General features: G+C 50.4%; 1 protein-coding gene across 3 annotated transcripts; it reads right to left on the minus strand.

Moving 5' to 3' along the window:
- Positions 1–561: 561 nt before the first annotated feature.
- LMO2 (LIM domain only 2) lies at positions 562–11,693 on the minus strand. 3 transcript variants are annotated; one of them, XM_070229207.1, is made up of 5 exons: positions 11,313–11,693; positions 10,390–10,612; positions 8,003–8,072; positions 6,095–6,310; positions 562–1,543 (listed from the first exon to the last, which is right to left on the minus strand). In XM_070229207.1, exons 1-5 carry the CDS (start codon positions 11,581–11,583, stop codon positions 1,508–1,510), a joined length of 816 nt encoding a protein of 271 aa, XP_070085308.1. In that variant the 5' UTR covers positions 11,584–11,693; the 3' UTR covers positions 562–1,507. The 3 variants fall into 3 exon arrangements, with proteins under 3 accessions (XP_070085308.1, XP_023509614.1, XP_070085309.1); XM_023653846.2 differs by lacking the exon at positions 8,003–8,072 and having other exon boundaries at positions 11,313–11,472; XM_070229208.1 differs by lacking the exons at positions 8,003–8,072; positions 11,313–11,693 and adding an exon at positions 10,748–10,865.
- Between the last annotated feature and the right edge of the window lie 12,696 nt (positions 11,694–24,389).

Here is a 24,389-nt window from a genome sequence, read left to right on the forward strand (position 1 = left end):
GTTGGTCTTTCATTGGGACAGTCTTGAACCAGCGAGCTGAGGTGGAGGCCAGCAGGGGGCGCTCTGAGCCAGGTCCCTGTGGCCGGGATGGAGGGGGCTGCTCTAAATCCTGCTGGCGAGGTCCTCTGGACCACTTGCCATAAAACACCCCAAGACACACGTCTTGGAAAATCGAAGTGTCAAGCTCAGCATCTTTGCCACATTTCAAACTAGGTAATTACCTTCTCTCCCAAAGGGAGTCTGTTTTATGTATTTGTGTCCTTTCTAGGTTACAGGTCTCCCAAAGGCAGTGATCTTGCCTTCCCTTCATTCCACACGATGCTGAAGGGAGACTCACATTTACAATAGCAATTTAATTATTCTACATCCCTCTCAGCTGCATGATGACCCGTTATATAACTGTTAGTCATACAGACATGTGCCTGCGTCGTATAAACTCTAGCAATAAACGGAAGTTCTTATGTGACCTAAGAGTAAATTGCTTATTTACTTCTCCTTTACAATGGAAAAAGCCATTTTCCTGCCATCCCAAATTGTAAGTTATTATCAAACAAACAACACTGCATTTTAGTCTGTCGTTTTTATTGTCTGCAGAGTTTTTTTAACTACACACAACAAATACTTTGACATAATCTAAGATAATAAAATAGTTGAACAACTTTTCTTTAGATTTACATTTGTATAGAAACAATCTGTGGAGCTCCACACCTCAAAACTAAGGTGTCTAAAAAGAGTGACTCATGAGCATTGCTTTAAATAATTGTTTAGCTAAAAGTTGCAGTTTCCATTATCAACTGAAATGTGTCTCCATGCATTTCCCTTGGGTCCAAGGCTGAAGGCCTTGAGTAGGCGGCCAAGAAAAAAAAGACGTCCACTCTCCTCTCTGTCCTTCCCTTGTGTGGAAGACAGTGACCAGAACAGGGTTGTCATAAAAGCCAGGAAGAAAAGAAATCAAACACACATCTCTAGATTTCAAGGGTCGAAGTCCTAACAGGCTGTCCACAACACTCCCTATGTGCAGACGTGGCTCCATCATGGCGGCACAGCACCTGCTCACACCCCAGCTTACCAACCACGCCAGTTACTAAGGAGAGGCTGTGGCCATTGGCCATAAGTTCTTCCTAAAGGCCAGTCATTTTGTCACATTTAAGTCTCGTCCTTTGTATTGTCACTTGGATGCTGTGTCTTTGTGCCCAATTAGGGTCTACCATCCCCTCGGATATGCCTCATCCACCCTCACATCCCCAAAGTGCTTAAGAGTGAAGACCCCACGGAGACAGCGACTTCAGGGAGACTCCTCTGCAAAGAGGTGGGGGCTCTAGCCTATATCATTCCGTTGATCTTAGTCCACTCGTAGATGTCCTGCTCGCATACTATGTCGGAGTTGATGAGGAGGTACCTGTCGCCCACGCAGAAATGCTTCTGACAGGCGGCACATTTGAAGCATTCCAGGTGGTACACCTTGTCTTTCACCCGCATCGTCATCTCGTAGGCACGGATCCGCTTATCACAGGATGCACAGAGACCATCTTGGCCAAAAAGCCTGGGGAAAAAAGAAAGGAAAGCTAAGAAGACAGTGGCAGAGACAATACTGGAAGAAAGGGCTTGAGGAAGGGTTCCCGAAAGCAGGCTGAATTCCCAAGAAGTCAGGAAGCAAGGAGGAGCTGGGTCCAGACAGACGGACTCATAGAGTCTTTCCTAGAAGGGAGAGGGTACCCCGGGATGAAACCACAATCGGAGGCACTTGTGTCTGGCACAACTCATCTGTTTTTGGAGCTCTCCCTGCCTGCAGCAACCTCTCTCCACACGGCTGGGCTGCCCCGGGCGCCCCCTCTGGGGAAGAGCCTCAGCTGAATCGCTGGGAGTTAAGAGGTCAGGCATGAACTGTGTGCTCCACTTTAGATGAGGAGCTGGAGGAACCCCCCGGGGCCCTTTCAGAGGGAACAGACCAGGGATGCGAAAAAATGGGCATCTTTGTGAGACTCCCAAATTTTTTGTAATAGCCACTAATTCCACCCATGGGGAGGGGTGGTCTTGAATTTCTCCATAAACTACAAAGGCCATTTCTGCACGATTGTTTGCTGGGGTCCCAGTTTCTGGAAGACGGAGGGAGTTCAACAGAAAATGCGTGCTGCAGCTGCTCATGCATCAGAGGTCTGGAAACAAAGAGTGTCTCTCCACGCTGAATGAAGATCTTAATTCAAGATCCCCGCAGCCCCCTTGGCATGAATCTCAGGGGAAACTTCTCTTCTGACATTGAAGGCAAGATGCTTCTAAGTCCCAGTTGATCGGCCACTTACTTCAAGCAATATTCAGTGTCGAGATGCACATGCAGCACAATGGAGCCGAGTGCAGTGGTTCTCAAAGTGTGGTCCTGGGAGCAGCAGCATTTGCATCACCTGGGACCTTGTTAGAAATGCACATTCTCAGGCCCCCTGGTCGAGACACTCAGAGTGAGGCCCAGCAGTCTGTGTGTCAATGAGAATCAAACTTCCAGGCGATTCTGATGCAGGCTGAAGTTGAGGATCAGCTTGCAAGAGTGGAATAACACAAGTATTGGAGTCAGAAGACCTAGATTCAGTCCAGGACTAGCCCTGAGTGCCTGAGTGACCTCGAGAGACCTCTGATTCCTCTGAGCTGGTGACATGGCCGTGATCCTAACATCTCCCGTGCTCGGTTGTTAGAAGGATCGAACGGAGCCCGTCAAAGCACCAACAGTCAAGAGCTAAGCCAACACTGGTGGTGTTTTGACACATCTCGGGGGTGTTCCCAACTGTGCCAGTCTTCCTACAGGAAGTCATTGTCCCACGTGCCTGACAACACGCATGTTAGCAGATCCTTTCCACATCAGACCTCAGGACCCTTTCAGGTAGATGCTTGTTCCCACTGGAAGTTCTCGTTAGCTTCAGAACAGCAGAGGATCAACGGGGACATTCTGAGAGGTTGTAGGGGAGCCGAGGGCAGCTGACAAATCTTGAAACATTTGGGCAAAATTAATGGAATCAAGGAGATGTGGTCTGTGGGCAGAGAGCTCGTTGTGAGAGCCAGGGCCAGCTATTTCCCTCTGAATCTCACTCTCCATCTGACGATCTCCGACTGTTTTCAAGGCACCACCAGGGATCAAATTCACGACTGGGGGAGAACATTTATCCCAACGTAGCAGATGGGAGATCTGTGGGGAACTGCCACCTTGGAGGTCATGGCATGGAAAGAGTTCTGATTCCCTGACTGTTCAGTGAGTCGAATTTGGGCCTGAGGACGGATAAACAACTCCCCAAACAGTGCGCGTGGAATGCAGCCATTGCCTGGGGCGGTGAGCCTTACGAAGGAGAGCGGTTATTAAAGGGAAGTCGGGGGTAAATTACAACACACATCAGGCAGCTAACGGAGGGAAGGAGAAAGGACTAATACTTGGGAGACAAGCTCAGGTTCGGTGTCACCTCTAGCTAGCCAGGTACCCCGGAGCAAATGACATCCTGTCTCCCGGCTTCCGGTCTTAAGCCGGGACACGGACGCTGAAACAGGAGGCCTCTGCAGCCCCTTCACCTCCAGGATTCTGAGATCTGACTTAGAGTAAATAAACCAGGACTCGAGGTCTGCCTTGAGTATCCTCCTCTCGCACCAAGAATTGCTGCCTTAGGCTGGACATCCGGAAGCAGATCCTGAGGTGAGGACGTGAGGATGTGTTCTCAGGGGAAACCAGGGGGGCAGCAAGGGAAGCAGAAGGGGAGGGGAGGAAAGCCAGCAAAGTTGGCATCTCAGGCCAAGACCTTAGAGGGAGTTCCGGCCTGACCACCCTGGGACTCAGTCCAGGGGACCTGAACTCCAGGTCAGGTGGCAAGGCTTTGGTGCTCGGGCAGTGCCCGTCACAAGTTGGGGCCCCTGGGCGTCTGGGGGAGGGGCATGATGCCAGCCCTAATGGAGAAGATGCTGGCTGTTGAAAGTAAAACCACTGGGCGTGGGGGGACACTGCAGACAAAAATTGCTAAAGAGGGGTCCAAGGCGATCCAGGCCAGGCACCGACGTGAACAGCTGCTGTTAGGTTTCCAACAACACAACGCCACAACTGCAGGGTTTAGCTTCTGCATGGGGGTCTCATGAATATTTGAGGCTAAATGTGTGAAAAGGCCTGTAACAGGCAAGTCGGCCACCGGAAGTCCTCAGGAGAAGGACTTAGCGTGGGGAGAAAAGGACAAAACCCCATCACAGCACCCATTCGGTCACCCCTCCAACTTGCCTTTTTAAAGACACTGCCAGATACGTTAAGAACGCAAGTAAACAGGTCCATGACTAAAGGGCCATCCTGAAGCAGAAAATGATTTTTCTCCTCTGTCAAGAGGTGTCCGTCTTAAGCTTTCTCCTGCCCATTTTAATAACAATAATATAAATATTAAAGGATGGCTGGAAACGCCCGCACTCACCCAGAGTTAATTAACATGTTGCCTAGGAATGTAGCAGGGGAAGAATTATTTCATGTCACCAAGACACAAGTTAATTAACATTGGGTTCTCCCAGACTATTTTTTTCTCTCCTTTTTAAAAATGGAAAAGATTAACAAGCCCAGGCAGCCCCGGGTTTATTCTTGGATGTTACATAAAACTGTAGAGATGGGGAGAAGCTGGGCCCTTTGACCGGCCTCTATCTGCACTTCATTTAATAAGATTCAAATGACTTGACAGGGACGGAGTCAGGGGCCCAGTAGGAATCATGCACCCGGCTGCTTGTCTGCACTGCCTTGGCAAACTGGCAGCAAGCAAAATCAGGTCTTTCTTTATGCCGGTTCTGTTTTCTCCTAACTTAATAAAAAAAATGACCAAAATTATAATCACAGTCATTGAAACTTATTTCTCTCTTCTTATTTTCTCTGAACCACCAAATTTGTAAGGACTTGATCAAGGAATTTTGTGTAAAAAAAGCTTATTCTGTCAGTCTCTGGGTAAACAGATAAGCTTCCTTCACCGTGGAATTGCCTGCAGTTTTTCCTTTTTTTTTTTTAGTGTAAAATGATCTGAGGGCAGGTTTGGGAGGAGGAGCCCGCCTGGCAGCCACGGGCACTGGAGTCTGAACAAGCATCACTGGGTTGGGTGGTCCTCATGTAGCAGGGCTGCATGCTCCACAGACAGGAAGGCGGCAGAAAGCTGACAGCTGCACAGTTGAGCAGATCTGACAGTAGAGGGCACAGAGTTACCCCCACAGCAGCTAATATGAAACTGGATATGCTGGAATATTCTGAGCAAACGAACTCGTTAGGTGACGGAAAATTCACACGGCCCACAGTGGGATGCAGAGTGTCAGAGATGTCCTCAGGGCCTGCCTCCCTGGGCGCTGTAGAGTTCCTATTTTGCCCTCCTATCTCTTTGTTCATCAGATAGGAAAAGACAATGGTTGGTTACAGGAGAGCTGACAACTGTCTGACACTCCCGCACCAAGCACTTCACACGTATTCCCACAGCGACTCCACCCTCCTCCTTGGAAGTAGGTGCCATTATTATCCCCATTTTACAGAGGAGGACATCGAGGTTGACGAAGGTGAAGTGACTTGCCCATGGTCACAGAGCTAGAGGGCAGAGTGCTGGAACTCAAACCTACAACTGACCCCACGGCCTTGGCCCTGCGACAGTCAAATGCTTAGAGCGCCAGAGCGAGAACATGCTCTCTATTTTTAAATTTCTCATTGCATAATATCAAGGCCATGCAAAAGGACATTTACAACCTATATGTATGTTTAGAAGCATTAGATGAGCTCCTAAGACCCTCTAACTTCTAACCTACAGCACTCCCAGTTCCTCTGGCCGGCCCGCGAAATCCTCCCTAACGCTGTCCCCGAGCCTGCCTTCCAGGGGGAACCACTATTCTGAATTTTGCGTTAATCATTCTCTTGCCTTTAAAATATTAGTATTTTACCATGTACAGATGCATCCCTGAGAACACGCTTCTCAAACAGGAAGAGACGCCAACTCCTCCTCTGCACGGGACAGCCGGGACCCAGCACTGCTGCCGGACCTCCCCCAGCAGGGACAGGCGCTGGGGAGACAGAGCCAGCCCCAGGCTTCTGCGGACCGCCCTTGCTGCAGGGACCCGGGGTGCGGGGTACCTGAGGTAGTCTCGGCGGCACAGCTTCCGGCCCAGCTTGTAGTAGAGGCGCCGCCCCACCTCGCCCAGCCGGCACCCGCACAGGTCGCAGCTCAGGCAGTCCTCGTGCCAGTACTGGTCGATGGCCTTCAGGAAGTAGCGGTCCCCGATGTTCTGCTGGCAGCCTCCGCATGTCAGCAGGGACGGGGGGATCTGCAGCACCTCGTCCACTGGCTCCCTGGAAAGGAGGCCAAGCATTAGGACAACCTGGTTTCGAGGAGGCAGCACTGGGGTCAGCAAGCACTCGGGGCCATCAGGGAAGCCCACTCAACGGCCTGGTGGTGATATAAGGAGAAAGGAACGGACAACTAAGGCCAGACTGCGGAGAGGCCCAGCAGCCTTTGGCCAGGGCAGGAGAGAGCTGGACCTCATACCCTCGAGCCCGAGGCCATAAGAAGCAAAGGCAGGGCACCAGGAGCCAGCCAAGGCCCCTCCCAGCTCCATTCCCTCACCTCTGCTCTCTTCTCCTTCCCCACGCTCTCCTCCTGCTCTCCGCTTCATCTCCACTTTTCTTCCTCTCTTTCCTCCCCACACCCCCCTACCCAAGACCCAAGGGTGCTGCTGACCCCAGAGGGGGTGCTTGGGACTAAAGGAGCCGCTTGCTGCCAGGATGGCCAACTACCTAGAGGGCTAAAAGTCTGCAAATTCCCTGTGGAATCTACACTCCATCCTACCTCAAGCTCTTCCCAACGCCACAAAGGCAGAGGCGAGGAAGAAAGAAGAAAGTGACCAAACATTATTTTAGGTTGCTTTCTCTTTCCAAAATAAAAATTTCATCAGGATATAATAGGAATTCTCATTATTTAATTTTATTTTTTTTAGAGCAATTCCTCATCCCATCCTTGTTACCGAACAAATCCTTGGAGAAATAGCCCAGGTGCGAAGGCCACTGTTATAAAGGACATCAAAAAGACCTTTCTGCACGTGAACATTTTACAAGAGCAAAACTGATTTGGATAAAGTTAGTTTAGGAAAGAAAATGAGGAGGAGGCAGCGATTATTTTCATGAGAGTGGAAGGCCAGTAAACAGACTCTGCAACCCCACCCGGGCAATTGTTAATAGTGAGCGCACGATACGCCTTCTCTCATAAGAAGTCCTACAGCATCTCCAGTTCACTGTGCTTAACTGGAATCTGAACATTTTGGTTTTACCGTTTTAAAGTAAACAACTTTATTTGTCAAAAGAAAATAAAGGGAGTGGAAGAACGATTCCAGCACCGAAGGGGAACAGGAAAAACCTAACACCTGTTGATTTGTAACAATTAACAAGTGCCCTTTTGAGCCTTACTCAAACACAAATCTATCTTTAAAAAATCTGTTATGTTTTTAAAAATGGACCTGCTTCCAACCGTGAAATTCCCAAAGGGAGTTTCCCCCTCAGTACCTTGAGGGTATACATCTGTGTTTCCTATTTCTAGCTGACACTAAGTCACCAGGTGACCATGTGTCCTGACTGAACTGTGCCCACAGAGCTCAGCCCCCATTGCACTCAGGGATGATGAGGCTCAGGTACCAGTGCTGACAACACAGTCTGACAGCTTCAGGGGACTCTGTCTGTAAAGTGCGCACCTCCCTATGGATATTTAGGAACACTAAAACCAAGCCCACACTTTGTAGGTCGAGAATAAGGGTCCTTGATGAGATTACCTCCTTTTAGAACAAGGAAATGTGGAACCCAAGCCAGTTTTCTTTTAAAAATTTAAGACTAAATAGTTTTTTAAGAATTCACTGAAGCCTGATTCCCTTCTCTTTGTTCCCACAGGTTACACATAAGGACTCCACTCTCCCTTCTGAAAATAATATACCCAGCATTTTCATGTGCATTGACTCAGAACAGAATCTCTTCTCTTTCCACAGCCCACGGTCTTACTTCGGGCTTCTGAACACACTTGTGGAACCTCAACACTGCTGGATACCGTGATGCTGATGCTGCCAGCCAACTGTGAAAGAGGAGAATTTGCACTTAGCTTGTGCAAAACTACCTGGAATTAAAATGAACTGCTCTTGCTACTCACAGAGAGGCAGTAAGGTAAGGGCTACTGATGGCACGGTAGAGGAAATCTCCCAGTTCAAGAATTCTGGCTGTCTTTCTGTCTAACGTTTCCTTTGCATGTGCCTAGGCAAGTTTCATCTGTAATTTGGAGATGCTGATGGGACTGACCCAAGTTGGCTTTGAGTAAGTACACAGTGAAGCATCTGGTAGGATAGTGGTCTGCTGTAGAAATGCTAGCAAAAGAGCTATTGTGACGGCCTGAGATGAGATAGGAAGGGCCAGGGTAAGATACCGGTTCCCTCTACCTTTCCATAATTAATGATAATATCACATTATCTTTGGTGGATGTTCCCAGCCAATAACTGAGTGGGATTCCCCCTCAAATTAATATTTTATACTCTCCTAGAGCCCATCTCAATATTACACCTGAATGCACTTCAGCCTGGTTTCTGGGATGATTTCTTGACAATTTCCAAGAAACACAGGAAAAAGAAAGTGCTGCAGTAATTTCTCAACTGGCTGGTCCATCATCAGTTAGAGCCTGTCTTCACTGGGCAAACAGTGAATTGAGGGATGGAGTCGATGAGCATCCTTCGGCAGGTGCCTGCTGTGTTACGTGGTTAGAATGTTTCAATTTTCTAATCTCAGTGAAAAAGCACAAACTTTGAAAAGAGCAAACTTCCTTCAGGGAACCGAAACCTCCAGATTTATCTTCTAATAAAAAGATTAGCGACTAAGTTCCACTGATTGAAAAGGCATTAGGCACCTACCAAAGGCAATTCATCCAATTTACTCTTTTATTGTATTATATGGTCTTGCCCAGGCTCTGAAAACTCAGGGCTAAGTTGTAATTCTAGGTTTATAAAAAAAAAAGTGAGCAAACTAAATCCAGTGTTTGCATAGATACACACTTTTTTAAAGGAGTGTTATTTTTCTCCTGAGAATTTAAGGAAGCTGGTTTTTTGTTAGCACAAACCTAGCTGCTTATAGAACTGGTGTCTGAAGCTTCGAGACTGAATAGTGATGTTTATGTTCTCATTGGCTCACCGTGCTTCCTGTGTTTTATGAGAACATGCTGAGTTTTTATGCTGGTAACTGAGGGTAAAACCCAGGTATCTAAACACCACAGAAGGCTGAAATGGGGAGGGGCGGGGGGACTTCAATCAAGAAAGCACAATTCTTTCAAGCAGGAAAAGAAAAGAAAAGAAAACAAATGGCTCTTAAAAGCACAAATGGACAAGTCATTAACCAGCTCCTTTGGTCTGTGTAACAAATCCCTTCAAAGGATTAGATGGAGACTTCAAAGGAATAAAAATTTTCAAAACCAGACAGCTAATGAATCTTAAAAGGGCATTTGCGCTGACGGGAAAAATGATATCTTAAACAACCCTTCTCCCCACGCTGACACTAAAGCAGGGTCGGAGGGACAGGCTGCGAACGGGGGACACTTCAAACCCGTAAGAGGGTCGGAAAATAAACGCGGCCCATGCTCATTAAGAGCGCCCATTCCTTGACCCGACCCCTTCTGAGACTGTGATAAAAGCCGGGAGACTCGCTCCCCAGAAGGATTTCCCCCCTCCCCCCCCGCCCCCCGCAAGGAATGGTGCACTGACTTTCCAGCTTCACAGGCCCCCAGCGGCGGGCCCGAGGCGAGGGTTGCGGGCATCCAGATTAACCCCCGAGTGACCTGCTCTCAAGTGTCCGGAGGACAGAGCGGCTCCGAGTGGACGCCCGCACCCCTCACTCGCCCGTCCCCGGCGCTGCTGGCAGCCGCTCCACCTGCGGACCAGACCGGGACGAGGGCCGTCGGGGGCTCGAGAGGCCTCTGCTTGGCATGTCCCCCCTTCCAGGACCAAGTGGACAAAGAGAAAGGGGACCGAGAGGAGCGAGAGGGGAGAAGGGAGCGGCAGCAAGCCCCGAACGCCCTGGGGACCGCACCTGCGCGCCTCCGAGCTCCCCCCGCGCCCGCTCCCGCGTAAACTTCGCGGCCTGCGGCGGCTCCGGGAGCGTCCCGGGTCCCGGGAGGGCCCGCAGGGGCGCCGGGCCGACCCCTGTCCCCGCCGCCCGCCGCCCAGCCCCGCTCCGGGCCCCAGGAGTCACCCGCGAGGAAGGGGGAGCCCCGCGCGCGGCAGAGGGAGCCAAGGGCACGCGGCGGGCGCGCACCTGGAGCCCTCCCGCCGCCCACCCGGCCACCCGGCCACCCCGCCGCCGGGGCGCGAGGCCGCGGACCCCCAGGGCGGCAGGGGCGGGGGCGCCGCACTTACTCAGACGGGTCCAGGCTCTTCCTCTCGATGGCCGAGGACATTGGGGAGGGAGGTGGCGTGCCAGGCGGCGCGGGCGCTCCCTTTGTGGCGCGGGGCCGGCCGGCGGCCGGGGCTCGGACCCCCTCGGGTGCTCGGGCGCCGCCGCCGCTCCCGCGCCGCCTCTTGCTCCGGCGCCCCGGCGGCGAGCTCGGCCCTCGGCGCTCAAGGACAGTCACCGCGCTCCCTTCAAACGCCAGAGAGAGAGAGCGAATCACCGCGCGGCCGGCGCGCCGCGGCCGGGGCGGGGACGGGGGACCGGGACCGGGGCGCAGCCTGGCCCCCGCGGCCGCCGCGCTGCCCGCCGCGCTCGGGACTCAACCTTCCATCCCGGTCCCGCCGCCGCCCGTCCGGCTCGGCCCGCGCGCTGTCGCCGCCGGGGATGCGCGCACCTCCGGCCGGGGTCGCGGCGCGGGCTCGCGGGCGGGCGGGGGGCGGCGGCCCGGGGGCGGGGAGGGGACCGCGCCTCTCCTCGGCTCCCCGCTCTCTCGGGAAGGTCTATTTTCGCTCAGCTTCCCTCTGTCTCTGGTTTCATTTCCTTTTTCCTGATCACGATTCAAATACAATAGAAGGAAATCACATTTAAAGAGACAGCTGCCCGGTCCCCCCTCCCCCCCCCTTTTTTTTTTCTTTTACGGGGCTCCTGGGGATTAGCAATACAAACAGCAGCACTGTCAGGACGGACTTGGCTTCTTAAAGGGGCCAGCGTCCGGGACGTGGAGACGCGCGCAGGGAGCACCTCTCCTTGGAGAGGCGGCCGGGGGCCTCTATGTCATCCTTTAGGGCTTCCCCTCTTCGGCGTTTCCCTTTTGGTTACTGAGACTGAAAGTAACCAGCGGGCTGCTCCAGGAAGAAAGAAAAGACAAGAATGTGAAATCGGCACATACAGAAAAGCGAGCGTTCCGAGGGGCTTCCGCGCCGGTCGGGGGTTCGAGGTCCCAGGTCCGCGGGCAGGGCGCGCGGGGACGGCCGGACGGCGCGGCTCTGCTGGCGGTGGGCTGCGCCCGCGTTCGCGCTGCAGGGAGGCGCCCCGGGCTGTGCGAGCCGGGCGCGCGGGCTGGGTCCGCCTGAGCAGCGCCGGGGGCAGCTAATCCCCGAGGGAGGGTGGCTGGGAGGGACCACGCGGTCTGTTGGCGGCAGAATTCCCTCCCTCAGCATCTTTCAAAAACTGGACTCCTGCGGTTAAACTGGCCCCCCGCGAAGGGTCAGAAATACTCTGTGCAGAGAAATGCGCCTTCCCAATGGTCAAGAGCAATTCTCGGGAGACTGTTTTGCTCTGCGTCGGGGCCAGAGGAAGCAGCCAGACTTGATTCTGGAGTTCAGGTTTCCCCTCCAACAACAAGGGCAAATTCTAGCAAGAGGGAGGAGTGTGGAGGGGAGAGGAGGAGGCCAGCCGGCTGCCCTTCTGGGGAGAAAAATGTTGGGTCCATAAGGGCCTTGTCGGAGGCCCTTGAAAATGACTGAAATTATTATGAAAGGCCTCCTTGCTCGTGATGCCAGTCACAAGTCTCCCACAGCGGAGACGACCAAGTGCTTTCAGGATCCACAGTTAGATGAGAACAGTCTGGATCACGGCCTTAGACAGTTGTTCCCATGGTAAAGACGGCACTGACTGGCCCGGCCCTGAGAGATGGGGGGTGAGGTCTGAAGCCACTCCCCGGACACTTGTGCCCCCTGTTCAGAGCCAGTCCTACTGACTTTTCACACGTATGAGCAGACTGCACTGCTGTCTGCATGCCCTTGTCATTTTCTTGTCTCTGCGTCCTTCAAGGTTTGGGTCTCTAGTGGAGAGAGTTCCAATGTCTCTCCGTGTGTGTGTCAAAGGGAGCCTTAAGAGCAGCTTTGGATCCAAGGCCTTCAGTATACAAAAAGACGTTCTCCTGAGCAGACTCTTGCTTTTAATTAGAGGAAGAGAACCCCCAGAATTTTCAGGCAAGCCTAAATGAGATGATGAACACGTAACCCACCACTCTACCATCAGAAGTGAAAATAGCCGTGGAGGTTGTGGTTAGCAGTTTGCCTGTTGACAACCAGTTGGTGTGGTGGTTCAATGCCAGGACACTGGAATGGACTGTCTGGGTTTGACTTCGCTCTTACTTAGCCCGCATGGCCTAGGACAGTGACTTACTCTGGGGAGGCAGCATTCGGCAGGGGCTCAGGGGCCTCGGCCTGCATTCCAGCTCACTGCCCTGGGCTGGCAGCAAGCATCTCAACTCCCAGCATTCTCCTCCGTACGATGGGGATGCCAGAACCGAGTGCACGCAGACGGGGAGCGTGCAGGCCGGGCGGGGCACTTGCAGTGGGGTGGGGCTAGTAATGGACGTGAGAGGACATGCATGGAAAGACTCGGCATATATTCAACCCTCATAAATGACGGCTGCCATGTTACAGCAGGAGACCTCCATGGGAGAATTTAAAAAGAGCTTGAAATTAAACTAAAGGCGAAATGGAGGTTTAAAATAAGAATTCCCCACCCAAATTGAAAAATGATACCCTGTTTTTAGAAAGCGAACAGATCAGGGTCCCTTCACCTCACCTCCTGTTGCTCCTCGTCAAGCACGTGAGCATCTTCCATCCTGATTCCGCCATCTTGGTGACCAGATGACATCTTTGCATCTGCTTGCTTTCCTTACACCTGGTGAGCTGCTACTTTGCTTGCAACAGTGTTATATTGCATTCAGTTGTTACAATAAATATATTTTTGGGTTCCAGGAGGTAACCTCTGAATGGCCAATATTTGGGCATAAAGTTTCCTTTTAACAATATGCTTCTGTTTTGACCCAAGTGTGTAAAGAAAGAGCAATTACAGCTTACGACTTTGGGTCAGTTTCTTGTCTTTCACAACTCTGTGGGGAGAACTTCCTTAGAGAAAGTGAATATTTGAAATGGTATCTTAAGATTTCAATTTCACACACAGTGGTTGTGAGAAATAACTGACTACCGATGGGATTTCATTTCTATTCGATGAGCAATTAAATTGCTCAAATTTAAGTTTAACATTCAGAATCAAATCTCAAAGTGCGTTTTTATTATGAATAGTTGTAAAGCAATCCTGACCTTATTGTAGCCTTCCATAGCAACCGTCTGCCTTCCGCAGAGGAGAGTCAGTGACTGTGGGGCATTGGAACGTGTCAAATGTTTCTTGAGAGCTGGGCAAATCTGTATTTGATTCCTACCAGTGGGACTGCAATTCAATTCCTTCGCCCCGTCTCCCCACTCCTTGACAATCTTAAATACCCTAAAATTTAGAGTTTCCAGGTTTTTCTTCCTGAATGTGAATGTCAAAGGAAAACTGAGTCAGTCTGCGTGATGAATCCGACCCCAGGTGGATTACTCTGTCCTTCTGGCATTTTCTATTCTCTTTGCTTATTACGCTTACAATTGTTTTCTAGGGAAGAGCAGTTTCAAGTGACTAAAGCTACGTTTCTTTACTAAAATGGACTTCTGATAGAAAGGAAAATGCAAATGACATTGGGAAAATGCCAAGAATGACAATTTACCTCTTTGATTTTTTTCCAACCATTAGAAGCCAAGTTGCATCATATGCATGTAAGTTGTGATATTCATATATAGGAACAGGAGTAAAGATTTGTCTTAACATGGCTTCACTTCTCATGCAAAATTCATTAAACTACTCAATTTTCCCAGGCATCTGGCTCCCAAAGTAATTCAGAACATTTCAGGACCACTTGATGTATATATTTTCACAGAATGTTAGAGCTATACTAACCTTAGTGATAAATAAACCAGGTTTCCTATACAGTAGAAAAGATCTCAAAAATATCTTAAAAAAAAAATCTATATCAACTGAGTTTAGGAGAATGAGCATAGGTGTAAGACAGACATAACTCAGCTATTCACTAGCTGTGTGATTTGGGGGAAGTTACTTCACCTCTCTGATCCTCAGTCTCTCTATCTGTCAAATGGAGGTGAGAGTAACTAGAGTGAGACAGCTGGGATGCCTGCTCACCTCACAGGGGTTTTGAGAGGATTCAGTAGGATAACATGCTTAAAAGCTTTGCTCAGTGATGGTGCGCACAAACGCTCAGAAAGAGAGCTGCAGTTACTACCCCGTCTCTCCGAAGGCATCACCGCTGTGTCAGGAAGCAACACTCTCCCAACTCATCAGGACATCCGCCAAGGCACGCTGGGCCTGAGTGCTGAGAAAGCTCAGTGCGCCTCAGCTCGGGGAGGCCACAGTTTCAAGCAGAAATGCAGGAGTGCGCCCATTCAGGTCCTGAGGGGGCTGTGGCAGCTTCCCTGCTACCCTGCGACATTTCTGCCCTGCCTCATCCTTTCCTCCCCTCATCTACACCCCCCCCCCCGCCCCCCACAACCTAGACAGCGGCAGAGGCCGGAGGAGCTGCCCCAGACGCCACAGTCCCAGCCACAGTGAGGCCTTAGGAGGGTAAGTTCATGGCTTGTCCTGGCAGAAGGGGCCTCAGAAATGTGGTTTCCCAGCTCGATCCTCGGAGCCATGGGGGTTCTCAGGGGCCGCTCCAGCCACAGCAGCTCCACACTTACTGCCCCAGGCGCGCTGCTCCCGGCTGGCTCTGGACCTTGGCTAGTGCATCTGTAAGGTGGGCCTGTTCTGAGTGTGTGTCTCATGGAGCTGCTATAAAGAGTGTGAAGGGAGATGGACGAGGTGCTCGGAAAGGACGCTGGCACACCAGCAGCTTCCGTGGGAGTTGCACATTTGCAGAGAGATTCTAGCTTTAAATATTTGACCGCCCGTTGATAATTCAGATCCCCTTTAGTGGACAAGGGACATGAGACGTAGGGCCAACACTGCTTCTTCCACCTCTGCCACATCGAACTCTCTCCCACCTTCTCTCTTGGGTACTGAACCCTGAACTTAGTTGCTCCTCCAAGTTCAAGGGGGAGTCAGAGCTGGGTGAGCCGGCATGCTGAGCTGTCCTTCTGCTGTGCTCTCTGTTTGTGGAATCCATCGTTTCTCTTTAGCTACTCAGGCAGCCCCATCTGGGTGACACACCACAGTGCCTGGGACCCTGGAACAGCACGTTTGAAATCCAAGCTCCTGACTGTGGCCTGGAAGGCTTTGTGCTATCTGCCGCTGCTGCTCTCCTCTGTCATGGCCCCTCAGTCTCTCTGCTCGAACCACACTGACCTTTCTTCTGTTCCCTAAAACAAACCAAGCCCGCTCCTTTTGGAGGGCTTTTGCACTTGTTCTGTTATCTGCCTGAGATGCTCTTCCTCTAGATCATGCGATGGCTCCCATGTACTTCATTTGAGTCTCCGTTCAAATGTTTTATCCTCCTAAGAGCTTTTTTAAAATCCCACTTCTCATCATTCTCCATCCCTTTATCCTGCTTTATTTTTCTTCCTAGTATCATCATTACTTCCACTTTGCTTCATATGTATTTGTAGTTTTCTGTGTGTTTTGTTTTGACCTTTTTTGGAGCTTTCATGGAGAATGTAGACTCTATGAGGATAGAAATTCTTTACGACGTCTTCTTAGTTGTGTCTTCAGGACCTGCAATGTGCCTAGCACACGCTAGGCCCGCAGTACGTATTCCCTGAATGAATGAGTGTACAAACAGCAGCCTCGCTCCCCTTGGTCAAAGCACCTCTTACTGTGCCCTCTGGGCGCAAGTCGAGAAGGAACGCGAAGACCCCGGTCTTCCTTGAGCATCGCTTTGGGGAGAAGATAAGGGCCCAGACACCATTCAGATTGGGGCCCAAGAGTTTGCTTTGGGAAAGAGAATTGGGTCTTGGCTCCTAGGAACACTCAGACACAAGTGGTGTCAGGAGGCAAGAGGGCCACTCTGTGAAGCTTGATTGTCCGTGGCACGCATCCCGTGCCACGCGGAGATGTGGCTGCACTGAACCAGTGTGTAGAGCGCAGTCAAGCATGCCGGGAAAGGCACAAGCTTTGGAGAGGGACAGGCTGATGTTTTAGTCCTGGCTCTCTTACCTCAGTGGTTTTAAGCAAATTATCTGACAGCTCTGAGCCTCAGTTCTGTCACATGTGAAATGGGGATAATTATATCGTCAACACAGAGCGGCAGGAATAAAATGAAATCATGCATGTCAAATGCTCAGCACGGTGTGCAATGGATGGCAGCTATTATTAGAACTAATTAAGCCAAGAGAACCTCAGAGGACAGCCATCCAGGGCAGGCCTTCCAAAGCTGAACAGAGGTGAACAACTGGTGTTCTGCCACAATGAGGGCTCAGCCGAAGCAGGGCGAGGTCAGCTTCCTTGCCTGGGGGCCTCTTGCCTTATCTTGCCTGCCCTGGTGACCCCCATGGGACAGGTAGGTTAGGCTTGCAGACACCCGGCCCAGCCTCATGCTCATGAAGGTGACATAAAGAGATAGCATCAGGGGCCTGTCTTGGCCACTGGCTCTTCAGAGTTGGGGGTCTCTGGTGTGAGACATCGCACTCTGGACCATCCGGGAAAGGGCCGGGCTGTTGCTGGGGCGGCTGTGTTTTCCAGCACTGGTGTCTGGCTGAGGGCAATGAGCCTGGCACGGAAAGGTGACTCTGACCTTCCTGACGACACTTGTCTTCCTGAGCGCCAACCTCAGCGGAAAGGAGTCTCGTCTGTGATACTCCCCGGAAACGCCCTTTGCTGAGTGAGGTATCCTTCAGCGAAAACCGGGGAAAACGCTGCTTGCTCCTTTCTGCCAGTTTTCTCTGCTTCCCTTCGGCGACCCCTCATGCATCTGACTGCCAAGCTAACCTATTTGGATGAAGTACTGTTTCCTTCACTGTTACCACCCCGCTTAAGAATTTGCAATGGCTCCCTATTGCCTGTGACCATCAGCAAGTGGCTTAACCTTTTGGAACCTCAATGCTGTCACTTTTATAGAGGGAAGGGGTGGGCTGAAGGTTAGAGCTGCAGTGCGTGTGTGATCCTGTCCTTCTAGCAGATTGAGACCAAACTCCCTCGCTTCCATTAAAGGTGCCCTCTGAGTCCACCCATGCCCTGAACGGGGTTTATGTCCCATACTCCTAGGGTCCGAATCTTCCCGTCCAGCCAGCCTGCTCATCCTTGATCTCAGACACCCTGCATATACCCATATTCTGGGCATTGTCTTATTCTGTTCTTTCTGTCTGGAATGTCTGCTTTGTCTGTTTCAAAACTTTGGTGCTGGAATAGTAGAGTGGTTACGAACACAGGCTTTGGAGATAAATAAACCTGGTTTCGAGTCTCTGCTTCACAACTTACTATCTAGGTAATTAATCTTAGGCAAATCTCTGAGCTTCAGTGCTCTCGACAATAAAGCAGAAACAATGATAAATACAGGGGTGGGAGGAGTCTCTGAGATGATGTATGCAGCAGGCAGAGCACGGTGAGCAGCACACAGTAAGTGCTCAGTACGTGGCAGTTGTAACAACAGTAGGTTGCTGCACTTAGTACAAATTCCTCCCCAGCCCTCTCTGCCTCTCCACATCGTGTCCATCAGCCCACACCCAGCTCCACCTGTCTTTACCCGAAGGCTTCTCTGTCCTCTGCAGCTCACAGTGGCGGATCCCTTCCCTAGCCCTCGCAGCTCGTGGCTCTGGGTCAGGTGCTCGTGTGACCGACTCGCAGAGCCGTGATGTCATGGGTATGCAGCATCCTGCCCGCTCAGAAGTGCCTTCCATTCTTGGAGAAGAGAAGCCATGATTTTCATCTCCATTAGCTCCCAGGGTACTGATATAAATTTGGAGATACTCAATAATTCCTTTTGAATTAAAAGTTTCAAATATCACATCAATGTTATCAATTTCCCAACTCCTAGACTCACATTGACATTCCAAGTCCTGAGGGTCTTTACAATGGGGAGGAAGGTCCCCCAGAATCAGGATTGAGGATGGCCCATGCATTGTCAGTTTGCACTCCCCTTAAAATCCTGGTAACTAAAACCATAAAACTCTTAGAGGGAAACATAGGGGAAAACTACACGACGTTGGATTTGGCAATGATTTCTTGAATATGACATCCAAAGCACAGGCTACAAAATTAAAAATGGATAAACTGGATTACATTAAAGTTAAAAACTTCTGTGCATCAAAGGACACTATCAACAGTAAAAGGCAACCCATGGAATGGGAGGAAATATTTGCGAATCATATATCTGATAAGAGGTTAATATCCAGCATATATAAAGAACTCCTACAATTCAACAACAGCAAAAAACAAACAACCTAATTAAAAAGTGGGCAAAGGACTTGAATAGACATTTCTCCAAAGAAGATATACAAGTGGCCAATAAGTACACGGAAAGGTGTTCAATATCACTAATCATTATAGAAATGCAAATCAAAACCACAATGAAGCACCATTTCACACCCATTAGGATGGCTATTATCACAGAAGTAGGAAATGACAAGTGTTGCAAAGACGTGGAGAAATTGGGACTCTTATTCACTGTTGGTGGGAACGTAAAATGGTGCAGCTGCTGTAGAACACAGTATATAGATTCCTCAAAAAATTAAAAATAGAATTGCTATATGATCCAAAGATTCCACTTCTGGGTATATCCCCAAAAGGATGGAAAGCAGGCACTCAAACGGATATTTGTACACTGATGGTCATCGCACCGTTATTCAGAATAGCCAAAAGGTGGAAGCGTCCTGAGCGTCCATTAACAAAAGAATGGATTTTAAAAATAGTGTAGTATATGGAGACAAGGGGGCACTATTCAGGCTTAAAAAGAAAAGAAATTCTGATACATACTACAACATGGATGAAACTTGGAGACACGATGCTGAGTGAAAGAAGGACAAATGCTGTATGATTCCGCTCCCGTGCGCTCCCCGGAGCAGTGAAAGTCAGAGACGGAGAGCAGAACGGTGGGTGCCAGGGGCTGTGGGGGGAGGCAGTTCTTGTTCCGTGAATACAGTGTTTCAGTTTGGGAATGAGAAAGTTCTGGAGATGGATGGTGGTGATGGTTGTACAGCAATGTGAATGTGCTTAATGCCGTTCGACTGCACCCTTGGGAGTGGTAAAATGGTAAATTTTATGTTATGTATATTTTGCCATATGCAAAAACAAACAAGTGGTGAAAGTCAAAGACTGTTCCCCAGGCGCACATCTGTGCCAACATGCAGAATTTTCCCCGCCATTTCAGGGGCTCACAACCTTCTCAGGCTCATCCATGGCCCCATTTAACAAGCCCAGTGTTATGGTGAAGCCAGTCACATGAACTCTGAGTCATTCTTCAGGTCTGCCCACTAAGGCCTCTGTCAGCAGTGTGACTCCCTGACTGCCCGCTGACCTGTGTGAGAGCCCCCCTGGCTCCGAGCACAGGAGAAAAGGCTTGTTATTCTGTAAAGCCACATCTTAAAGGAACTCGATGCTCTTACAGAGATCTGCCTGCCCTCTCCTCCCAGAGTCTGCGAGGTGGGTGGAGCAGGAGTAGGCTCCATTTTGGGTGGTGGTGGGGGCGGGGTGTCTCATGTAAGCAGGGCATCTTTAATGCCCCTTCTGGCCACAGCCCCTTTCCAAAGGCCCTGAGGCTACTTGTGGGCCAGTCGTCTCTCTCACACTTTCATGCTACATTGCTTCCCGTCATATTGCAGGAGGCCACCTTGGGTCATATCTCGCAGAAGAAGAGCTATTAAAAATATTCCATTTGTATTTCCTCATGGCCTCCATCTGGAAATATCTTTTATCTAGAGCGACTTCTGCAAAGTGAACTGCGTCTTGCAGGAGGTCCTGGCAGGTTTGTGCTGGCTTCTCCATCAGTGGCTCGTTTCCATCCTACCTTCACGAGGGGTGGGGAATCGTGACTTGGTATCAGAAACAGGACTGGCATGGAATGGCAGCGAGTCTGTCCGCCCTGAGGCATCTTTTCAACCCTGAAAACACCCACTTGGAGGGCAAGGGGGCAATCCGGAAGATTATTATACACATTGTCTCTCAGCTCAAATGTGACTTCTTCAGGGAGGCTCCTCCGACACCCCCTGCACCGGCCCGGCATGAGATTAGGATCCACCATTATAAGTTCCCACTCCCAGTTTGGGTCACAATTTGTCAGTTTATAGTTTGTGACTGTTAAGCATTGTCTGGCTCCCCGAAGACTGCAGGCTCCTTCTGCTCAGAATCGAACCCAAGAGCTTAGCCTGGTATCTAGCATGTAGTAAGTGCCCAATAAATATTTATTGAAGGGATGAATGAATGAATGAATGAATGAAACCCATCTTACCTGCCTCTCCACCGGTTGCTTCAAGTCCAGGTTGAAAAATATCTTCTTTTCGGAACTGTTGTTGCTGAAAGAAAACGAGAGGAGCTCTCTGGTAGGTAGCCAGAAGTAGAATGGAGAGAGAGAAGAAAAGAGTCCTTTATCTCCAGTTGGAGAAGTGTTCCCACAGGTCCTTGATAAAGCGGGGGCCAGCACCCGGGGCCTCTGATACCGTGAGTTTCCCGATAGCGTGGCCGGGCGGGGCAGGTGGAGCTGCTCTGGCATCAGGGCAAAGCGATGGATTCTAACGGTTTCTTCACTGGTTCAAAAGGCTGCTTCCTGCCCAGGTTTTTTTTCTTTGTTATGTACCAGCTCAGCTTATAAATGTGACAGAGTGGCCGCTGCTCCAAATGTGCCGGGCCAGTGGGTCAGGGGCTGTCCTATACCTCAAGGGCTTTCAGCAGATGCTCCAGCTGATCTAGGATGGCCAGTGTTCTGTCTGTGCCTCACACTCTGCAAATCTCATGTCCCTGGGGGGCTCAGCAGCCCCCTCCCCGGCCCGGACTAGAGAGGGCAAGTAGCCAGGCTCCCATTCAACCAGACAGGAAATTAGGCCAAAGCCTGACCAGAGAGCTGTAGGATATCAACTCAATGGACTCCAGCATTCCTGCCCACAAGAAGGTCTTTTGAGAATTTATTTTTCGAGAGGAAGAGTTTCATTAGGCAAAAATCAACTCAGGGGCCACATGAGTCACCTCGGAAGTGGCACTTGGTGGCTCCGTCTTTTAAGTAATTCAGAGAAAAGATGACAGGAATAGATGAGCCTATTGTGGCAAGGAACACCTACCTTTTACTGAGCACATGCTATGTGCCAGGCATTTTATATGTTTTGTCTTATTTAATCCTAATGCCAACCTTCTAAGTCAGTAGAAGTGTTATTACAATTTTACAGATAAGGAAAGTGAGGGTCAGAGAAGTTCAATAACTCGCCCAGTGTCACACAGCTACAGAAGTGTAGGAAATGGGGTTTGAACCGAGGTCTTCTGACTCTTAATCGCCATGTCAGTGTTTCCAAAATTTCCTGCATTTGCTTGTTAACAACACGTTTTCTTAGACCCACACCAAATCTTCTGAATCGAAATTTCCAGGGGCCTCAAAAGTCTTTCCCTGGACGCCCCACCTGAAGTAGGCTCCTCTGCGGGCACTGACACACCACTCTTCCTGTTCATCACCGTGCTTCTCACTACCTGATATTTTCTTATTTACGTATGTGCTTAATGTCTTTCTTCCCTACTTAGTGACAAGTTCCATAAGCACAGGGTTCTCTCTGCAGAATCCCAAGTGGAGGTGGGACCTAGTAAGTACTCAATACGATTTACTGAATAAACCAGTATACTTTGTCCAAAGCACTGGGTTAGAAGGGTTCTGAGTCTGGACCCGTTCTAGGGGGAAGAGAATCGCGACTGAATTCTAGTATCTTCCAAGGGCGTGGGACGGGGAAATGTTGGCATGTATTTGCCATCCAGAGAAAGAAACTCAATCCCAAGAAATTGAAGTGCAAGATGACACAGCAAGTCTGTGGGAGAGCCAGGTCTGACGTGGTTGTACCTTCAGGGACCTTTATCTCTTACTTGGGAAGTCAGGATGAACACATACGTAGCGGAGAGCGAACGCGTGGTCCACCACACAGTGCTGACTGAAAACGCAGTGAGACTGGATTAAGGGGAAGTCGGCGAGGGAGCAGGTGTGGAAGGCTTTCTGGAGGAAGCAGAACTGAGTTGTCCCTTGGTGAGTAAATACCTGGAATTTCCTTTGAGTCAGACTTGTACTCGAGCTTTACCTAGAGTGGAGTGTCTTTTTTGTTTTTTGTCCTTACGACACCCCAAGGAAGTAAATAATGTGATAGTAATTTTATGGATGAGGAAACTGAGTCACAGAAAGGCTAAGGAATTTGTTTCAGGTCACAGAGCTACTGAAGACTGAGTCAGGATTAACCGCCAGTGATTTCAGAGCCAGTTCTCTGAATCGGCCCAGTGGCCAGAGCAGGTGTGGCTGGCAGGAGACAGCGTGAGCAGGGCTCTGGGTGTGGAGTCAGGAAGTGGGGGACGTTCTGGGGTAGGACTGGAGTAAGGACAGGTTCAGATTTCCTTTCGCTGGACTCCAGTTGGTCCAACTTGGCAACCAGTTCGCCAAACACACCACACCTGAGTCGTGTCGCAAGTAACTCAAAGATTTATTACTGACTCAGGTATTGGCAAAGTGAGGGGAGTCTCTGGGTGGGGGGCCCACCAATAAGGGGGCTCCCTGACATCTGCAGGGACAGAGAGCCTGGTCCTGGGGACGTAGATACAGGACAGGAGCCCACCTGTTGAAAAATGAGGCGGTGGGAGCGCAGATTAGTTCCAGGTGGTCTGTTCCAGTGGGGGTCAGGCTGGGGAGGGGCAATCAAAAAGGGGCAGGGTGGGTTCCCTTGCATGTGACCTACTAAGTGTAGCAGAAGTGAGCCCCCTCACTGGGCTTCCGCTGGTTTCTTGCCTGGAGGGTGTCAAAAGTTTGGCCAAATGTCATTTTGCTGAGAGCTGATTTTTGCACCCAACTCAGTTTTTCCAGAATTCACCACTGCCACTCAGTTCACCAGGCCAAGACTCTTGTTAGTATACTTGTCTGTAGGCTCTCCCAATTTCACACAGCCAGCTCAGCATGTGAAGTCCAATTGCTGGCAGAAGGGCCCCTGGGACAAGGACCCCCGACTGCTGGGACACCCGGGTCCTAGGGAGTTCAGGGTAGCTGATGTGAAGTTTGGTTTTGGTGTGGTGGCTCCTCTGTCAGGCTATTTGGGTCACTTTGCCTGTGTCATTTATCCGCGTGTAGCAGGGAGTTCCTTTGAGGGCACATACTCCTGGGCAGCTAGCAGGTCTCTGGAGCTAGTCTGTGACCTGCCCCCGCACAGTCAGGGATTTGTGCCCCTTAGTGAAAGCCTCACGTACTGCCCCTGTTTATGACCTGCTGTCCATGTCACGAGGTTCGGACAGAACCATGGACATTTCCTCTGTTGCATTTGCTATTTTCCTTGTGTAATCATATCGTGAGCCCTTAGTCCCCTCCTCCAGCCCCAAATGTCACTCTTACGTGTTGAGCAATGGGTAGGAAAATGGCTCATCACTTGGACCTGGGAAAATGCTAAGGCGGTTGTCAGAGTGCGTGGAGTGTGCAGTGAATTCAGGAAGCTGGGCCAGCAGGAAGAGTTCATCTAAGGGAGTGGCACAGGCATGTGCATTTGGATAGATGCATGATCTGGACTCTTGGGCCGGGGACCAAGTGGATAACATCAATCAATGTCCTGTCCGTCAGGTCCTGGATGGGACAGGGCAAGACCTAGTGGCCTAGACAGGTAGCATTGGTATTGGTGGTTTTGTGGGCCTTTTTCATGAGCTTAGTGTCATCCAGCATGGGGTGACTAAGGGGGTGGCTTGCTCATGGGGGCAAAGTGCACCCAACATTGTGTGAGGTCCAGCCATTGGGATGTAGCCTTGACCGTGTGTTCATACAGGTCAGCCTGGGGATAGCCTTAAGGAGTAGGTTTGCATTGGGAGGTCTGAGAGAGGAAGTTTTAGCCACAGTGGGAATGTGGTTTATTGTGCCCAGTGAGGAGGATGGGGAGGAGAGAGTTGTAACTTTGGAGGCTTGTCTGGTGTGCACCTCTTTCAATTATAGTATGTACTGAGCGGGGATCCCCTGAGGGGAAGATGCCTGTGCTCTGGCAGGGGGCACCTTGGTAGATAATGTGGGTAACTGGGTCGTCATCCTCTGAGACGCAGTCGTTGTCTG

Source organism: Equus caballus, chromosome 12 (genome assembly GCF_041296265.1).
Source record: "Equus caballus isolate H_3958 breed thoroughbred chromosome 12, TB-T2T, whole genome shotgun sequence".
NCBI classification, from domain to species: domain Eukaryota; kingdom Metazoa; phylum Chordata; class Mammalia; order Perissodactyla; family Equidae; genus Equus; species Equus caballus.